This window comes from Rhinopithecus bieti, unplaced genomic scaffold (assembly GCF_001698545.2).
Source record: "Rhinopithecus bieti isolate Rb0 unplaced genomic scaffold, ASM169854v2 scaffold_3734, whole genome shotgun sequence".
NCBI classification, from domain to species: Eukaryota; Metazoa; Chordata; class Mammalia; order Primates; family Cercopithecidae; genus Rhinopithecus; species Rhinopithecus bieti.
Genome location: NW_016804423.1, coordinates 3,560,704 through 3,580,053, shown reverse-complemented (window position 1 = coordinate 3,580,053; position 19,350 = coordinate 3,560,704). Strand labels below are relative to the sequence as shown.

The 19,350-nt window shown below is 48.2% G+C and overlaps 1 protein-coding gene across 13 annotated transcripts in view; it reads right to left on the bottom strand.

Moving 5' to 3' along the window:
* NAXD (NAD(P)HX dehydratase) overlaps nt 1-17,679 on the bottom strand; it is a 29,561-nt gene extending 11,882 nt beyond the window's left edge. The window contains exons 1-8 of one of the 13 annotated variants that reach the window (XM_017868209.1): nt 16,753-17,467; nt 16,374-16,452; nt 15,182-15,272; nt 14,772-14,902; nt 10,785-10,935; nt 8,877-8,922; nt 7,858-7,946; nt 5,616-5,724 (exon numbers count right to left, since the gene is read on the bottom strand). In XM_017868209.1, the coding sequence (XP_017723698.1) occupies nt 5,616-5,724; nt 7,858-7,946; nt 8,877-8,922; nt 10,785-10,888 (348 nt within the window). In that variant the 5' untranslated portion in view covers nt 10,889-10,935; nt 14,772-14,902; nt 15,182-15,272; nt 16,374-16,452; nt 16,753-17,467. Of the gene's footprint in view, nt 1-5,615; nt 5,725-6,821; nt 7,071-7,857; nt 7,947-8,876; nt 8,923-10,784; nt 10,936-14,771; nt 14,903-15,181 lie in introns of those variants that run through there. The other 12 variants (XM_017868210.1, XM_017868208.1, XM_017868213.1 and 9 more) reach the window with 12 other exon arrangements.
* Between the last annotated feature and the right edge of the window lie 1,671 nt (nt 17,680-19,350).

Genomic DNA, 19,350 nt, shown 5'->3' with positions numbered 1-19,350 from the left:
AAAAAAAAAAAAAAAAAAAGAAAAAAAGAAAAAGAAAACACCCAAAAGAGTGGACAAAATACAGAGGTTCAGGACACCACTGATGTTAACACGAAAACAGCTGAAAACAGTGTAAATGAACTAAACACACTGTAGTAGATCCGTAGTAAATTCTGATGTAGCTGTTAAAAATGAGGAATATCACATATCCTGCCATGAAAAAGTCCCAGGACACACTGTTAATGAGTGTGAAAAGAGCACAGTGTGAGGACAGGCGCATTGGTCAAGAGCCTGCACTCTAGATTCAGACAACGTGGGTTCAAAGTCAGCCCAGGAGCCAGAAGACTTAATGTGGTTAGACATTCCCCAGCTGATCTTCCGTTTCAACATCATCCCTACCAAAATCCCAGCTGCCTGCTCCACAAATCAGCAAGCTGCTCCAAAACTGGAACACATGGGAGAGCCAAAACAACCTTGAAAAGAACGAATTTGGAGGACTCGGGCTTTCCGACGTCCAGGCTTCCTACGCAGCCACAGCAGTCAAGACTGGGCAGTTGCAGGACCGCTGTACAGACCAACAGAACGGAAACAAGAGTCCAGAAATAAGCCCTCACATTTAGGCTCAACGGATTCTCAGGTAGGATGACAAGACAAGTCGGGAGGAAAGAAGAGTCTCTCCAACACAGGGTGCTGCAACAATGGGACACCCACAAGCAAAAGCCTGACGCTGCAGCCTTCCTTCTACCACACCAACATCAGCTCAACATGCACCACAGAGCTAAATGTAACAGCCAAAACAATAAGGCTCTTAAAATGTAGGAGTAAACCTTGGGTTCGGCATATGCTTCTTAGGTAAGACACCAACAGCACAAGGGACAAAAGAAAAAACAGCTAAATTGGACTTCAAAATTAAAAATCGGTGCTGTAAACAAAACCATCAAGGAAGTGAAGAGACAACCTACAGAATGAGAGGGTATCAGCAAATAGTCTGATAAGGAACCTGTGTCTAGAATGTACACGAAGAACTCCTAGAAGTCAATAATAAAAAGCCAAACAGTTTTCAAAATGGGGAAAGGGTATGAGAATAGACACTTCTCCAAAGAAGATACCCAAACGGGCCGCGCATGGTGGCTCACGCCTGTAATCCCAGCACTTTGGGAGGTTGAGGCGGGCAGACACCTGAGTTCAGGAGTTCGAGACCAGCCTAACATGGTGAAACCCCATCTCTACTAAAAATACAAAAATTAGCTGGGTGTGATGGTGGGTGCCTATAGTCCAAGCTACTTGGGAGGCCGAGGCAAAGGAATCACTTGAACCCAGGAGGCAGAGATTGCAGTGAGCCAAGATCGCGCCATTGTATTCCAGCCTGGGTGACAGAGTGAGAATCTGTCTCAAAAAAAAGAAAACAAAAAAAGACACCCAAACAGCCAATGAGCCCATGCGAAGATGCTCAACAGTATCAGCGGCCAGGAAAATGCAAAGCAAACCACACTGAGGTCACTCCACGCCCACTAGAGTGGCTGCTAATAGACGACAACAGTAACAAGTGCTGGGGGCGATGTGGCGAATCAGAGCCCTTGCACACTGCTGGAGGGAACGGAAATAGCACAGCCGCTATGGGAGACACTGGCAGGGCCTCAAATTGTGAAACACTGACACCCAGGAGAGTGAAAACACATCTACACAAAAAGTGGAAACCAATTTTCCATAAATTAGTGAACAGATAAAGCAAAGGTGGTGTCTCCATGCAATGAAATATTAGAGGTAGAAAAAGGAATGAAGTACTGATACATGCTACTACACAGGTAACTCTAAATATAAAATTATGCAGAGTGACATAACTAGTCACTAAATAGCACACGTTGCGTCATTCCATTCATATGAAATGTCCTGAACAGGCGAATCCAGAGAGACAGAAAGCATACTAGCTGAGTGGCTGCCAGAAACGGGGGAGCCTGGGGAACAGGGACCAGATGCTAACGGGATGGGCTGCTTCTGAAGGCAATAAACAGATTCTAAGGTTGATCATGGTGATGGTTGCACAACTGTGAATATACTTGAAGCTACTGAATAGTTCACTTTAAATGGGTGAAGGGTATAGTAGGTAAATCATCTAAATAAAGTCGCTTTTAAAAAACCACCTCTGGGCCGGGCGCGGTGGCTCAAGCCTGTAATCCCAGCACTTTGGGAGGCCGAGACGGGCGGATCACGAGGTCAGGAGATCGAGACCATCCTGGCTAACACGGTGAAACCCCGTCTCTACTAAAAAAAAAAAAATACAAAAAATTAGCCGGGCGAGGTGACGGGCGCCTGTAGTCCCAGCTACTCAGGAGGCTGATGCAGGAGAATGGCGTGAACCCGGGAGGCGGGGCTTGCAGTGAGCTGAGATCGGGCCACTGCACTCCAGCCCGGGCGACAGAGCGAGACTCCATCTCCAAAAAAAAAAAGAAAACAAAAAAAAACCACCTCTGCAATTTCCTTGCTACAAGACCCCGCAGGCGTCTTGAACCCTTGCCAGGACTCAATTTGTCATCAGAAGAATGGGGATATGAATAGAAATCGACCTAACTGGGTTGTTTTCAGGCCTACACCTGAATGAGGATGACCTCATTCAGGAATGGCGACGCAGTAGGAAGCCTGAAGCCTGTGCTCCGCACCACGCACAAGCTGGAAGCCGAGGAGGCGGCGGCAGCCCACACTAGATGACCTGAGGTCTCAAGACCACGGTGAGAGTGTACGGGAACCAGAATGCAAGGTCCAGAGTCTGGGCTGCAGGGGTAGCGACGGACACCCTCACTTCCCACCTTTCACACTTCCACGCTGCAGAGTGGTTTTTTAAGATACCAGTTTTTAAATTATGAACTTAAATTCACAAAGAAAAGAACCTGAAGCAGAGAACTCTGGCTTGTTCACCTTTAATTCATCCGCATCCCCAGGATGCAGAGCTGGACAGGGAGCAGCAGCCGTGCACTGCAGACCCGCAGCTTGCAGAGGGGACTCCCCACTGACAGCCTCTCCCCGGGGATGACAGAGGGTTCTCCTGCTCCTAAACAGGGCCACCTCCTACTTCTCGGTGAGCGGGTGAGACCTTAAAGCTCAAAGTCGGGCTCCGGTGCTAACTCCACGTCGCTTTCCCTGGTCTGTGCAGTGCCAACCTGCATCTTCCTGCCCCTCAGATGACTCATCTTGCACTGCTTGGCTCCATCACTCGCCGCCTTCAGGCCCCGCGGCCTCAGAGACCCCTCCATTAACTAAGCACTCAACAGAGTGCCATGCAGATGGTTGGCATTTTCAGGGTGACTGCTGATCTGGGGAACACAGAATCGTCAGGCACTTTCTAAGGGCTTTAAGCATAGTCCCTCACTAATGCCCGGCCTCTGATCCCCATGCAGTCACCACGCCTTGCACATGTGAGTGCCCTGCGGCACCAAGCTGTCTGGCACACTGTGTCTTCCCCCAGGAGCTCTAACAGGGGTCCCCCGGAACTCGAGAAAGGGCCTCAGAGGGCAGTCCGAGATGCATCCCCACAGGAGCACAGCCCCTAGCAGAGACACACACCAGCCCAGGGAGCATCAGAGGATGCAGGGAACACAGAGGGGGCAGCCATCCCGTCTTTTTATTGCCCCCGATCCCAGGTGGTATTTATTTACAGCAGACACAAAGTGATCAGAATAATTTTCATCTTTTTGGATTCAGGTGGGCATAAGATGAACTTCAAGAAATAAATAGCAGCATCAATGAGAGTACATGTGCATGCATGTGGGCATGGACAAGCAGGCCCGTGTCACCTCACAGCCTGATGTCAGCAGACCATGGCGCCAGGGCTGTGCGGGAACAACAGCCCAGGAGGCTGAGGGAACCCCAGGGTCCCCAGCGAGAAGGGGGTGGCCTGGGAGGTACATTCAGGCCTGACCCCAAACCTCTGTCAGCTCCTCAATCCTGCTCACCCTCTCCTCACATCAGGCATAAAACATCAGAGCAACTGCACACACATTCCGGCAGCTGCTCCGTGAGAAAGCAGTTGGGCCTGGAGGGAAGCAGATCTCAGCACAGCTCCTCACCACCTTTGCACTGTTTCTCCTCCATCCCTCAAATCTTATCTCAATCACGCCATGAAGAGGCGCACAGAACACTGTTGCAGGAAGTCAGGGACCCCGAACGGAGGGACCGGCTGAAGCCGCAACAGAACATAAATTGTGAATATTTCATGGACATTTATTAGTTCCCCAAATTAATACTTTTGTAGTTTCTTACACCTGTCTTTAATCTCTGAACATAAATTGTAAAGATTTCATGAACATTTGTCACTTCCCCAATCAATACCCCTGTGATTTCCTATGCCTGTCTTTACTTCAATCTCTTAATCCCATCATCTTCTTTGTAAGCTGAGGAGGATGAATGTCGCCTCAGGACCCTGTGATTGTGTCAACTGCACAAATTGTTTGTAGAGCATGTGTGTTTGAATATGAAATCTGGGCATCTTAAAAAAAGAACAGGCTAACAGCGATGTTCAGGGAACAAGAGAGGTTACTTTGAACTGGCCGCCGGTGAGCCGGACTGAAACAGAGCTATATTCCTTCTCTTTCATAAGCAAATAAGAGAAATATCGCTGAATTCTTTTTCTCAGCAAGGAACATCCCTGAGAAAGAGAGTGCGCCCTGAAGGTAGGCCTATAGACGGCCCCTTTTAAGGGGTCCCTTGGAAGCCGATGGGATGAAATAAGCCGACGGGATGAAATAAGCCCCGGTCTCCTATAGTGCTCCCAGGCTTACTAGGACGGGAAAATTCCCACCTAATAAATTGTGGTCACACAGGTTACCTGCTCTCAAACACTGTTTCCTGATAAGATGTTATCAAATGACAATGCGTGCGGAAACTTCATTAGCAATTTTAATTTCTCCNTCTTTCATAAGCAAATAAGAGAAATATCGCTGAATTCTTTTTCTCAGCAAGGAACATCCCTGAGAAAGAGAGTGCGCCCTGAAGGTAGGCCTATAGACGGCCCCTTTTAAGGGGTCCCTTGGAAGCCGATGGGATGAAATAAGCCGACGGGATGAAATAAGCCCCGGTCTCCTATAGTGCTCCCAGGCTTACTAGGACGGGAAAATTCCCACCTAATAAATTGTGGTCACACAGGTTACCTGCTCTCAAACACTGTTTCCTGATAAGATGTTATCAAATGACAATGCGTGCGGAAACTTCATTAGCAATTTTAATTTCTCCTCATCCAGTGGTCCTGTGATCTCGCCCAGCCTCCATTTGCTTTGTGATATTTTATTACCTGGTGAAGTATGTGATCTCTGTGACCCACACCCTATTCGTGCACTCCCTCCCCTTTTTGAAAATTGCTAATAAAGACTTGCTGGTTTTACGGCTCAGGGGAACATCACGGATCCTGCCGACATGTGATGTCTCCCCCGGACACCCAGCTTTAAATTTCTCTCTCTTGTGCTCTTTCCCTTTATTTCTCAACCCAGCCGAGACACTTAGGAAATAGAAAAGAACCCATGTTAAACTTCGGGAGCGGGTTTCTCCCGATAGAACACTACACAAAAAGGAAGAGAAATGCCTCTGTTCCAACTTCACGCCTAAGGGCTAAGCCTGTCATGAGGAAAGTGAGTGAGTATACACATTACCTGGACATTTCTGAGAAGTGCATCATCTCTACCCAAGCCAGGTCCTACAACAAGAGCGTGCAGCCGGGGGAGCCACTTCTCCACCTCATGAACAGCATTGGGGCTGTCGCTAAAGAAGGAAAGGAGGGCCAGGATGGTTACCCACAATTCCTCATTTATTTACTGTCATGTATTTGTTTACATTTTATTTTGAAAAAATTATTTACAAATAGTAATGACTTTTAAATAATTTCTGTAATTTAGATTTATTATTTAATCAGTACCGAAGGCTCCCATGTACCCTTTGCCCAGCCTCCCCTGAGGTTAACACCTCACACACCCACATTCCGGATCAGCATAACTAACTTCACATTGGTTCAATACCATTCATTAAACCACAGCATTTTCCAAATTTCCTGTTTCCTCTTGATGTCCTCTTCCCGTTTCCGGACCCAAACCAGGCCCACACTGCATGTGGCCATTGCCTCTCCCTCATCTATCTTTTAATGCCCGGATTTAGATGCTTAGCTTTCAACAGTTAAGACAAGTTAGAAAAAGAGTGATGGCTATTTTCAAAATAGCCAGTTTGTTTCCATCACATACACAGTGTGGCTGTAAAGCCTACACTGTGTGCTTACACACCAGGCCCCACACAATGCACTGATCCTGCTGCAGTTTCTCATTCAGAACAAGGCAGGGTTTTGCTTTTTCAGAACTCCTTCCTGCTGGGTGTGTCCTCTCCTTGAGTCCACTGTTAAGGCTTCTGTCTCCTTTCCTCCCTGACAAGCTCCCTTCTCAGGGTCACCAAGAACCCCACACTGAGATGCACCATCTGTTCTTAGGCCGCATCTCGAACTGACCCAGAGTGGCACACACAGGCCCTTCTAGTACTGTCTGGAAACAGCGGCTTCACTGACTCCTGAAGCCCCTGCTGCCTCCTCCCCAGCCCATGCTCCCAGCATCTGAGTGCCAAGCCCCTACCCAGCCCCTCTCTGCCTCTTACTCCCTCGTCTTCCAGTTTTAAGCACCGTCCACATGTGCATGACTCCCAAGTCCATGTCCCCGCTGTCCAATGCCCACTAGCCACATCCCTTGGATGTCTAACTGGCAGCCAAACTGCACCCCATACCCAATGCCTCATCTTCATCCCACCCAAGCCCGTTTTTCCACCACGTGGAGTGACAACTCGCTCAGACCAAAACCCTTGGTGGAGTCCGTGCCACTTGCCTTTTCCAATCCAATCTGTCAGCAAATTCCACCCCCAAACTTTCCAACATACCCAGAATCTGACCCCTCTCACCATCTAACTGCACCCTTCCCTCCCACAGGCCCTTCACACAGCCTCCACCCCGGCCCCAGGGGCCCAGCCCAACAGCCGCCAAGGAGCCTTTATGACCCACACTGGCCCTGCCCTGCCCACTCAGTGCCACAGCCACAGCCCTAACAGCAGCCCCACACCCTGTAGGGTCCAGCCCTGCACCTCTTGGTCACCCGACACCTCACAGCGCCCCACCTGGAGCTCTGTGCCGGCTCCTCCCTGGTGTGGAGAGGCCGGGCTCTACCCAGGCATCATCACACCGTGCTGCCGCCCCGACCACCCCTCTGCCCACTCTCACAACCGCTCCCTGCTGCCGCTCTCTGCAGTTCCTTCCCCACCTGACATCCTGCTCTCCCTTGTCTGTCTCCAGAGCAGCACAGCCCAATCCAGTCTATGTGAACACACACATTAAAAGTAAACAAGAGCACCTCCCAGCTACATTTCAAGCACTCAGTGGCCACAATCCTGGACGGCAGAGAGAATACCTCCACGCAGCAAGCTCTACAGCACAGGCTGTCTGGGGGAGCCTCACGGGGGCAGATGTTTGCCTGCCCAGTTTGACGCTGACCCATGGAACGCAGGCTAGGGCCTGGCACCAGACATACCTGCTGAGTGCAGGAAGGGTCTTGTTACTGTTCAGAGGCCCTTCGTTTCCACCTTCTGCAAACCTGTCAGACACAGCCCACAGGGCCTCACTGCCTCTGGAGCTGGGCCCCGGCCATTTCCAACAGGCCCAAGTGCCCCCAACCCACCTCTCACCCCTCCGTGTTTGTCTTATTCTGACCACAGAAGAATGGGCTCTTTCATTCCCTACTTCCTTTACAGCACCTGCTGACAAACTCAGAGGACGGAAAATCCATCAGATGCTTTCGGTGTCAGTGCAAAAACCCCAAATGATGCAGGAGGGAAAGAGAGCCCACGAGAACCCGGCGCAGAGCGACTCACAGAACTGGGTGGACGATCAGCTCCGGGCTGTAGGCCTTAATCACAGGCGCGGCCGCACTGGCGCAGAACACGTGGGACAAATCTGCGCCCTGAAGAAGGAGCACAAGAGGCTGACTCAGGGACCTGGTCCACAGGCCCCGGGAGGCTCTGGCATCACTGCCCACCCACCAGACACAGGCGTCCAGTGCCCTGGTGACATGTGCGAGAAACGTACTAGTTCGGGTTACACCCAGCCAGGTGGCTTAGCAAAGGGCCAGGGCGCGTAGCACAATACCTAAAAAGACAGACTTTTGCCGCCACTACAGAGGCAGGGTCAGAGCCACACACACCAGCACAGCCCAGCTCAGCCTGGTCACCCTCCAGGAGGAAGGGTGACAGAAAGAGGCCGGTCATTAGCACTTGCTCCGTGCATGGGAAACGGCAGGATCAACTGCTTCAGCTGGGACCTACAAAGGCATCCCAGGTTCACTTTGGTGGAGTACAATACAAATCACACTTTACGTTTTAAAAATGGGCTTCAATTGAGGCCAGGTGCAGTGGATCATGCCTGTAATCCCAGCAGTTTGGGAGGCCAAGGCGGGCAGATCACATGAGGTCAGGAGTTTGAGACCAGCCTGACCAACATGGAGAAAACCTGTCTCTACTAAAAATACAAAAAAAAATTAGCCGGGCATAGTGGCAGGTGCCTGTAATCCCAGCTACTTGGGAGGCTGAGGCAGGAGAATAGCTTGAACCCAGGAGGTGGAGGTTGCTGTGAGCTGAGATTGTGCCACTGCACTCCAGGCTGGGCGACAAGAGCGAAACTCCGTCTCAGAAAAAAGAAAAAAACAAAAATGGGCTTCAATTGAAGTGATCTTGTTCATGCACAGGATGTCAGGATAGACTGAAGGGTGTTTCTATTACCTATGATTACCTTAAGAAGTTATTTAGATTTCTATCAGAAAACATTTGCTTTCATCATATTGAATCAAACTCTCCACCAGAAAAATCCCAATGAAGAACTTTTAAGTAAACATTACCACTTTGAGAGCTGAGATTGCTGCAAAATATGGGGCTCCAGTGTACCTAAAAGAAGGTATTTAGAGTCAAAACTTCTGAGAATAAGGTATGCATACCTTGATCAATAAATAGGTTATCAATAAAAAATAGGCATAAATAATATAGACATGGTTTATCAATAACTAACAGACATGAAGCACAGAGCACAAACCCAACACCTAGAAGATGCTCAGTAAATGTTCAACGAACACGAACCAGGTTAGACTAGAAATGTCTATCTTTTTTTTTTTTTTTTGAGACGGAGTTTTACTCTTGTTGCCCAGACTGGAGTGCAATGGCTTAATCTCCGCTCACTGCAACCTCCACCTCCTGGATTTAAGCGATTCTCCTGCCTCAGCCTCCCGAGTAGCTAGGATTACAGGCATGTGCCACCACCCCCAGCTAATTTTGTATTTTTAGTAGAGACAGGGTTTCTCCATGTTGGTCAGGCTGGTCTCAAACTCCTGACCTCAGGTGATCTACCCGCCTCAGCCTCCCAAAGTGCTGGGAAGACAGGCATGAGCCACAGCGCCCAGCCAGAAATGTTGATCTTTTACATAAAACCTTCATGCATTTCAGGAGAGTGAATCTCTGGCTTACGTAATGCCTGCAGTCTCTCTGCAATGTGAATGTTCAAGGTAAGGAGCTAACCGCAGGCTTCTGCCCAGAGAGAAGAAAGTGACAACCACATGTTCAGAGCAGTCGGGCATGGACAGGGTCCCAGACCGGGCAGACCCCGTCTTCCAAGAGTAACAGTCAGCAGAGGCCAGATGGGGGCCACTCAGGACAAACAAGAAACAGCACCCACCACCCAGCTGCTTCCACCTCACTGTTCTGGAATTGCTGGCACTCCAGGTCTAAGGGCACCTCAGGCACAGAAAGGAAGAGCCTTGTCCTGGCATCAGATGGGCAAATGCAACCTTTATGCCCATTCTGAGCAGTGAAATGTTTTGCTAACCCAAGAAAAACAGACCTGGGCAAATACTGACACATGTCACCTTACATGGCCTTCTCCTGCAAAGCGGTGTCAACAGAAAGTGTTGTAAATGCAAAAGAAAGGACAGAATAGGCAACATACATGCACACCCTCTTACATCATGTGAAAACGAGCCTCACTAATAAGAGAAATGCATTAACACAAGAAAGACTAGCAAAGGTTGTCCTCCAAGGGCTGCAGGGAACAGGTGCTCTTGGGAAGCAGCACACAGTAACACAATGGGGGTCCAATTCAGCAGCGGCACCAGCATGTAAATGCACACATACCTGATCCAGTAACAACTCTCAACACACCCGAAGGCACGATCAACAGCTGCAAATGGAGGGATGGGCAAAGAGAGACACCACATATATGCAAGCAGAAAGCAAGCAGAAACAGAAAGAGCCACGTCAGGCTTTCCGTCAGAGGCAGAAGGTATCCTTCACACCCAAGGACAACTTACAAACAGCTACGTACCAAACACAGCAGCAAAACAGAACAGAAGCAAGTTAGGGATTTGTCAAATTTCGTAAATGACTTTCAGTAACATCTTTAAATTGACAAAGCAAACCAACAGGTTGCTGAGCGTTTCTATCCTAAACACAAAAAACATGCTTGTGGTATGAAGTCCGGTTAAATACGGAGGAGCAAAAAGTGGAAAAAACAGGCTCATTTCCCCACTACAAGCAAAACGTAACACTGACACACACGAGGGAACAATGAATAGTCAGAGCTCCTCAGAGTTGTTTCCTAGTTAATCAAAAAGTGGATCAGTGAAGAATACTGAGTGTCCTATCAGGCTGCACTTGGAAATGATGACTGAGGTCAAACTAGACAGCGTGAATGACAGGCAGGTAAGCAGCCAGTCAGCAACTGACTTTTTAAACACCAACGTTGCACATCAGTTACTTACTCCTGACAGCCTCCAACTACGCCTATTCTTCCATCTTGTCCTTTGTGCTTTGTGGAAGACAGAGGAGGTATAATATTTCTCACCAGCTGCAAAGTATTTTCCATATCCTTTACTGAATGTACTTTACGTAGCGAAAATGCTCTTTCTAAAACTGAAAGACAAGAAAAATGAATAATTCAGAAAGGTAAACAGATATTGTTAGTACATATCATAGCCCATTAGCCAAAACTCTCTCCAAAGTTAATATGAATGCTATGGATTTTACCCAGTGGTTTTCTTTCTGTAAGCAAATATGATATTCAAAATTACATTAACACATGTCATTTTTTTTTTTTTCTTTTTTGAGATGAACTCTTGACTCCGTCACCCGGGCTGGAGTGCAGTGGCGTGATCTCAACTCACTGCAACCTCTGCCTCCCAGGTTCAAGCAATTCTCCTGCCTCAGCCTCCTGAGTAGCTGGGATTATAGGCGTCCGCTACCACACCTGGCTAATTTCTGTATTTTCAGTAGAGATAGGGTTTCACCATGTTGGCCATACTGGTCTAGAACTCCTGACCTCAAGTGATCTGCCAGCTGCAGCCTCTCAAAGTACTGGGATTACAGGCGTGAACCACTGTGCCCAGCCTGAACACATGTAATTAACACATATAGCAACACATGCTATTTATTTATTTATTTGAGACAGAGTCTAGCTCTGTCACCTAAGCTGGAGTGCAGTGGCACGATCCTGCTCACTGCAACCTCCGCCTCCTAGGTTCAAGCGATTCTCCTGCCTCAGCCTCCCGAGTAGCTGGGATTACAGGTGCCCACCACTACGCCCAATTAATTTTTTGTATTTTTAGTAGGGACGGGGTTTCACTATGTTGGCTAGGCTGGTCTTGAACTCTTGACCTCATGATTCATCTAACTCAGCCTCCCAAAGTGCTGGGATTACAGGCATGAGCCACCATGCCAGGACAACATATGCTATTTCGATCAGGTTTATTTTTCAAATGTATGAGAAATTTTGGAAGACCATTTAATTTTCCAGAAAGTTTTACCATTTTATCAAGTCAAAATGCATTATTACTTAATAAACTATCTTACTTCATTTCAATTTCCCTTTAGGATTATTAGGTCTTTTCTCTCCTCACAAACTGGAAAGCAAACTCCTACCTGTAATCCACTGGGATGCTCAGAAGCCTGCCAGATTCCTCATATTACTCCCAACTGTATTCCAATACTCCACTGGATATTAATTAAATAACCTAAAAATGGCATTCTAAATATGGCACACTTCTTAAATTGGGTTCACAGTGGCGCTTAAAGTAATTTCATCATCTTGAGTTGTCTCTAAACGGCTACACTTTAATTGGCCTTTCTTGAAGAACTTCCTGTGTTGTATATTTTACCTTAATATTTAAAACAGCTCGGCTATGAGAGAAATGCTGGTATGTTCTATAGAGCTCAATGAATAGATAATAAAGCATACATTCTCCCTAGAATGAAAGGATCTTTGCAAATATAAACAGTATTTTTTCAAACAAGGCACCCAATATTTTATCCTTCCAATTATCTCAGCAGCAGAGAAAAACCAGATGTGTCACAAGTTCCACTGACTGCAGCCCAAAGCTGACTGAGCGTTTCATGGCAAAAGAGCTTTGTTTTTTAACTCTTACAGTTTTACTTTTTACTCAACACAATTTTTGAAGGAATTTTCTTTCTGAGTAGATGTAACTGCCTTAGCTGACAGAGCAGATGCGGAGATCCCCCAAGGTAAAAGGATCCTATGAATCCCCATCAACCCAAAACCCTTTTTTTATTTTTTATTTTTTGAGACAGAGTCTCACTCTGTCACCAGGCTGGAGTGCAGTGGCACGATCTCGGCTCACTGCAACCTGCGACTCCCTGGTCTAAGCAATTCTCCTGTCTCAGCCCCCTGAGTAGCTGGGACCACAGACGCACGCCACCACGCCCAGCTGATTTTTGTATTTTTAGTAGAGACGGGGTTTCACCATGTTGGCCAGGGTGGTCTCGATCTCCTGACTTTGTGATCTGCCCATCTCGGCCTCCCAAAGTGCTGGGATTACAGGTGTGAGTCACCGCACCCGGCCCAACCCCAAACCTTTTCACCTTCTTCCAGACCAACACACGCTAAGACCCGGCACAGAATCACTGTCATCTGTGGACCAAGGAGAGACACAACGAGGCTTTCTGCGCTACCTGCAGGGGCCGATGCGCCCATCCTTGAAATTCCTCCAGGCAGGCTAAATTGTGGTTTTAAAATAATACACTCGCCTAGAAGAGACATTTATGGGGTCGGGTGCAGCGGCTCACAGCTATAATCTCAGCACTTTGGGAGGCGGAGGTGGCTGGATCACCTGAGTTCAAGACCAGCCTGGCCAACATGGTGAACCCCCATCTCTACTAAAAATACAAACATTAGCTGGGCGTGGTGGTGCCCGCCTGTAATTCCAGCTACTCAGGAGGCTGAGGCAGGAGAACTGCTTGAACCTGGAAGGTGGAGGTTGCAGTGAGCCAAGATTATGCCACTGTGCTCCAGTCTGGGTGACACAGCGAGACTTTGTCTCCAAAAAAAAAAAAAAAAAAAAAGACATTCATGGATATCGATCAGCACCCGGTCTCTGTCATGGGGAGCTGTTCTATGCACTGAAGGATGCTAAGCAGCATCCTCGGCCTCTATCCAGTCAGCAGTGCATGCACACACACCCAGTGGTGACAACCAAAAATATCTCAACACTCCCAAACGTCTTCTGCGAGGGGCAAAATGGGCCTGAGTTAAGAACGACTAGTAGAGATGCACGCATGTAGTTTTAGCACCTTTAAATATACCAGTACTTCAAATTAAATCATATTTAAGCTCATATAAAATATAAACTGTGACTTACCCCAGAGAAAAACAATTTAGTCAGACTTCCACTTACAGATATTAAAAATTAATATCTATGCCAACGTACCCTGTCTGATGAAAACAACTCCAAAATGGTAATACTTAATAAATGTGTATTTCTCACAATAAGAAAAGGAATAAAATGGTTACACCAGATAATACTGTACATTTTCCAGGAAGCTTCTTTCTTCCAATATCCAAGATTCATATCTTATGAACATCTGTATCTTAAATTTCAGATTTAAGTCTTAAAAAAAGTACTACAGGTGAGGTATGAAATATTTAATGTTTATATCAAAAAGGGCAAATATCATAAACCAACATTTAACTACCCATTTGCACTTTGCCTCATAGTTGAAATAACCCACATATTACCAAAAAGGATTTGACACAAAATTAGGCTGCATCCACCAGTCGGGGTGGAGCACCTGTCGGGTGGAGGGGAGCACTGCTGCCCCATGCAACCAGTGTCGCCCAACACCCCCCCAGGAGGGCAGGGCAGGGCCACCTCAGGGCCACAGCTGCAGCGCCAGAGCTCCCAGGTGTGCCGTGTTCCAAGTGCTTGTCCTCTCCGCATCTGCTCCTCAGAGCGGAAAAGCTTCCCTTCTACATCACACTTTGCTGAAAGTCCTCCCAGGGCTTTGGCACAGGAGTACTGGGATAGTACCTTCTTGATCTTTTTGGTTGTGAAAGAGGAGATGTGCTAGTCCAGGCATGGATACGCTTAAAGCCTACAGGTTTTTAAACAAATAATGATTTTATGATTTTATTGCTATTCAAATAATGACAACACATACAATTTTTCCTCCACTTCAAGGTAAGCTTTATTAAAATGGCAAGATATCAGGGGACTTAAACATCAAATACAACATACAAATATGGGCCACTTTCTAAGGCAGATTTACAGTAGGTTAAGCATTAAAGTCCCATTTAACACAAGCCAAAAATGTCAATTCTGATTTTGTGAAGACACACTACATCCACATAGCAATCTTTATAATACCTAGAAAGAAAACATGGGGGTAAATTCTGTTTTGAGCTATTCTTTCATCTTATATAGAAGGTAGTGTTTTGGAGCCCAAAATGTGCAAATCACCTTCATAGCAACTTGATTAACCCATCAGCGGGAGTCGCCTCCTCCTCCTGTTCTGTTGTGAAATCTTAAGACTTTGTCAGATTTCCAGTTCCCTGGCCATGATGCTCCTGTAAGGGCTGGGTCTAAGAACCCTGGAGAACAAGAAGCATCATCCAGAAACTGAATATTTAAAGATTACACATGAGAAAAATGGTTCTCAAATGTAAGCTAGCTTAAAATTATTTTAAAATCATAACATAATTGATAGTAACTTTTTTGCTATATAATTTTAAAAACTCAAAGTGATACCAAAAGTAACTATTATTACATGTGGGGTTCTGAAACCTTTCAAGCACACAGACAACCCACATGGTAGGGGTGGACCTGGACAGAAGAAGGAAGTTCTTATGTCTGGACTGGTGGAGACTCACCACCCTACTGTCTGCCCGTAGGAAATGCGGCACCTTCCCACACTGCAACACTGACTGCTTCCATGTGGGACTCCGTCACCTCGAACATAGCCTGGCACAGAACAAGACACCGGATAACTATTCGATGAAGTAAAGACATCGCGATTCACTCTCCTCACTAACAGCCAGTTTATCTTTCTTTTACAGATAAGGAAACTAGGGCCCAGAGAGAAACCTGTGCAGATGCTGTGGGTAGTAACAAGCCAGGCCACGAGACACTATTTTATCAAAGTGCTGCCATGTTTTGTTTTATTTTGTGGGCACATAGTAGGTGTAAAATGCCATTTTAAGGCAAAATAAGAAGTACAGCATTGTCACTTAACTAGAATTGTATCAACGCCAAGTAAAATCCAGGCTGCTCACCAGCATTCACCTAAGATAAACAGCTTCTGTTAGCAAAAGGGCCAAAGCAGGTCAACTACACTTCCCAGCATTTGGCAGTGAAGCAAGTTCCAGCTGACTTACTGAGGTCACCGTTTGAACTTATCCACAGAAACATTTACATATAAACATCAAAGTTCTGAAGGATAAAAGGGCCTTGACAATAGGTGGCTTAAGATTTATCCCATTCAGTAACTGTTCAGCACAATTCTGAGTCTGGAAGAACAGGTCATATCTGTTTGGCTTTTGTTTTAAGAAAGCATGTCTGGGGAAGACTATCACTGCTGCTTTGTGCTAAAAGTGCTTTTAGTACTGGAAAATTCTACCTAAAAAAAAGTACTTTAAATTAATGTGAATTATAACTAATTCAGAGCATCTACCAACAATCCCTAAGTTAACTGAAATATTCCCAAAGCCTGGATGGGAAGTCAGTAATATACAACTCTACCTGGTTTTTCGTAAATGTTTAGCAAGTCAGTCTGATAATAAATCCTCAACCAAGTGCAATGAAAAATCTTGCTACTAATCATGGTGTATGAATTTAAGGTAAAGAACTACAAATAAATCTCTAATTAAAGTGGTGTTAAGAAGGCTCCCTGCTGGTGTGACTGATGTACAGTGTAGAGTACCCTCTCAGCGCCACCAATGCATTCAGAGTGTGTGATGAAAACAAAAGCCAAAACTCTCTGACGATGCCCAACATATACACAAGGTAAAATCTGTCTAATGACTACAGTAACAAACGTTGCATTTAACCATTTCGGCCACTTACTGGCTGGAGAATCCTGGCTAAGTCACTGTCTCTGAGCTTCTGTTTATCTTCTATGCAAGATGGGTAACACCAATCTGTCCTTATGAGAAATGAGATATACACGAGCTACTTCCTGTATAAAATACGTTAGATACACCAATACCCACAAGGCAAACAGAAAGAGAAAAACCCTATGAAGAGATGGGGCTCCAAGCACTTGCTCAGCTACTGCTTACATTCTTTCTACATAATCCGTTCTATTTGAAAAGGCATCTCAGCGTGCAAGGACCAGCCAACGCCAGGGCTGGGCCCTCGGGGGCATCTGGCCAGCGCTCCAGGTTCTGGGGATGACTCAGGTGAGCCTCCCTCCCCAAGGGACCTCCTGCACGCACATACACACCCTGGCACCGGGCGGGCGAAGGAGGCCTGGCTGGTCGAGTCCTTTTCTGCGGTCCTGGCGTCGCAGTATCCAGTAACTCTCGTCCAAGGACGTGGAGGGTCTGTACTTGCACAGTGGCACTGGGGCTTCAAGCTGGGGATGTAGACGCAGCCCTGCTCCTGGTGTGCGCGAAGCCCGCTCAGCCGGCCAGCTCGTCCGCACGCCCGCCGCGTCCCTGGACCCCAGGAGGGCCCCCGTCTCCATCTCGGACCAAACAGCAAGTCCGGAGTTGGCGAGCATCTTTCCCAGACCGGGAGCGGGGACAGAGCAGAGCAGACGGATCCGACCAGCGCCCCACGGCGCCCCAGGGTCCTCCTACCGGCCCTCGGCCCCCCGCTCCCTGGCAGCCGCTCACGCCCGCTCCCGGGACGGGCACGGGCTCCAGCCCCGGTGCCACCCCGCGCAGAGGCTCCCGTCACCCCGAGCCGCGCCCAGCCGTCGCAGCGCCGTTCCAGGAGGCCTCCCGCCTTTCCCTACTCCGCCTCGCAGGCCACACGGCGCCCTGGCCCGGAGCGCGGGCTGCCCCTCGGCGGCGCCTCCCCATCGCGAGCCAGCAGAGGCGGTCTGTGGTCGGGTACCTGAGTCCAGTGGTGGCCCGTACAGCGCGAGTGCGGCCGAGAGCAACGCGACAACAGCCGTGGCGGCGACTGCAGCCCCGGCCCCGGCCCGTGTCACCATCCCCGGGCCAAATGGAGTCGACCTTACCTCGCCTGCAAGCCCTGATTGCCCCACAGCGAGAACCCAGGGCCATCGGGGAGCATTCCGGATTCCCAGCTGCCCCCGCGCCGCCTCCGGAAACACAGTCATCGCAACCTTTTTCCGGTTTCCCGACCGCCCCCGCGCCGCTGTCGGAAGTGGGATCCCAACTCGCTCAATCACACCCGATTCTAGATGATTGACAAGCGCGACGCGCAACCCGGCCTGGCCCCAGCTCTGGCCTAGGAGAGTTCGGCTGGAAGGCAGGTTGAAGAGTTAACAAGGTCTGGTTTAGGGTCTGGTTTGTGTTTATTGGCCCATATTTAGGCATGCGGCGTTATAGAAAATGATTTTGCCGGCAGGTGGAGTGCCGAGGCCCACTATTTGCCCCCAGCGTGGCAGTCAGGTGCCTTTCTGCTCCAGGCGCAGCCTCTGCCTTGAACCTCAAACCAGCTGACGGTGAGGCCCCCTCGCTTTCCACCGTCTCAGGTCATGGCAGCTCCATCACTTCGGCGCTGAGGCCCAAACCCCTGGAAGGCATCCTGACCTCTCCTGTTCTCCCACCCACGCTCCTCCTGTGGCTGATGGCCTCTCACCTCCACTGCCACCCTATTTGAAGCCACCCTCATGGTGCTAAAGGAAACTTCTGGGGCCAGGCGCGGTGGCTTGTGCGCGTAATCCCAACGCTTTGGGAGGCCAAGATCGAAGGATCATTTGAGCCCAGGAGTTCAAGACCAGCTTGGGCAACATAACCTAAGGAGCCCCCCTTCTCTACCAAAAATTTTTTGAAAAATTAGCAGGAGATGGTGCTGTGCACCTGTAGTCCCAGCTACTTGGGAGGCTGAGGTGGGAGGATGGCTTAACATGTCAGAGGCCTTTGAACCAGAGTGATTCCATCTTGAATAGGGACTGGGTAAAATGAGGGTGAGACCTACTGGGCTGCATTCCCAGGAGGTTAGACATTCTTAGCCACAGGATGAGATAGGTGGTGGGCACAAGATACAGGTCACAAAGACCCCACTGATAAGATGACACAGTAAAGAAACTGGCCCAAAGCCCACCAAAACCACGATGGCCACAAAAGTGACCTCTGGTGTCCTCACTGCTCATTATTTGCTGATTATAATACATTAGCATGCTAAAAGACACTCCCACCAGCACCCTGACAGTTTACAAATGCTATGACAACATCAGGAAATTACTCTATATGGTCTGAAAAAGGGAGGAACCCTCAGTTCCAGGAATTGCCAACCCCTTTCCCAGAAAACTCATGAATAATCCTCTCCTTATTCAGCCTATAATCAAAAGATAACTGTGTGTCCGGAGTTGATTCCTGCCGGGGGGTTCATGGTCTTGCTGACTTCAAGAATGAAGCCACATACCTTCACAGTGAGTGTTACAGCTCTTAAAGGTGGCACGGACCCAAAGAGTGAGCAGCAGCAAGATTAATTATGAAGAGGCCGGGCGTGGTGACTCAGGCCTGTAATCCCAGCACTTTGGAAGGCCAAGGCGGGCAGATCACAAATTCAGGAGATCAAGACCATCCTGGCTGACATGGTGAAACCATGTCTCCACTAAAAATACAAAAAATTAGCCAGGCGTGGTGGTGGGCACCTGTAGTCCCAGCTATTCGGGAGGCTGAGGCAGGAGAATGGCGTGAACCCAGGAGGTGGAGCTTGCAGTGAGCTGAGATCACACCACTGCACTCCAGCTTGGGGGCAAAGCAAGACTTCGTCTCAAAATAAAAAAAAAAAAAAGATTTATTATGAAGAGCAAAAAAACAAAGCTTCCACAGCATGGAAGGGGACCCAAGCAGGTTGCTGCTGCTGTTTGGTGGTGGTGGGGTGGGGAAAAGGGGAGGGT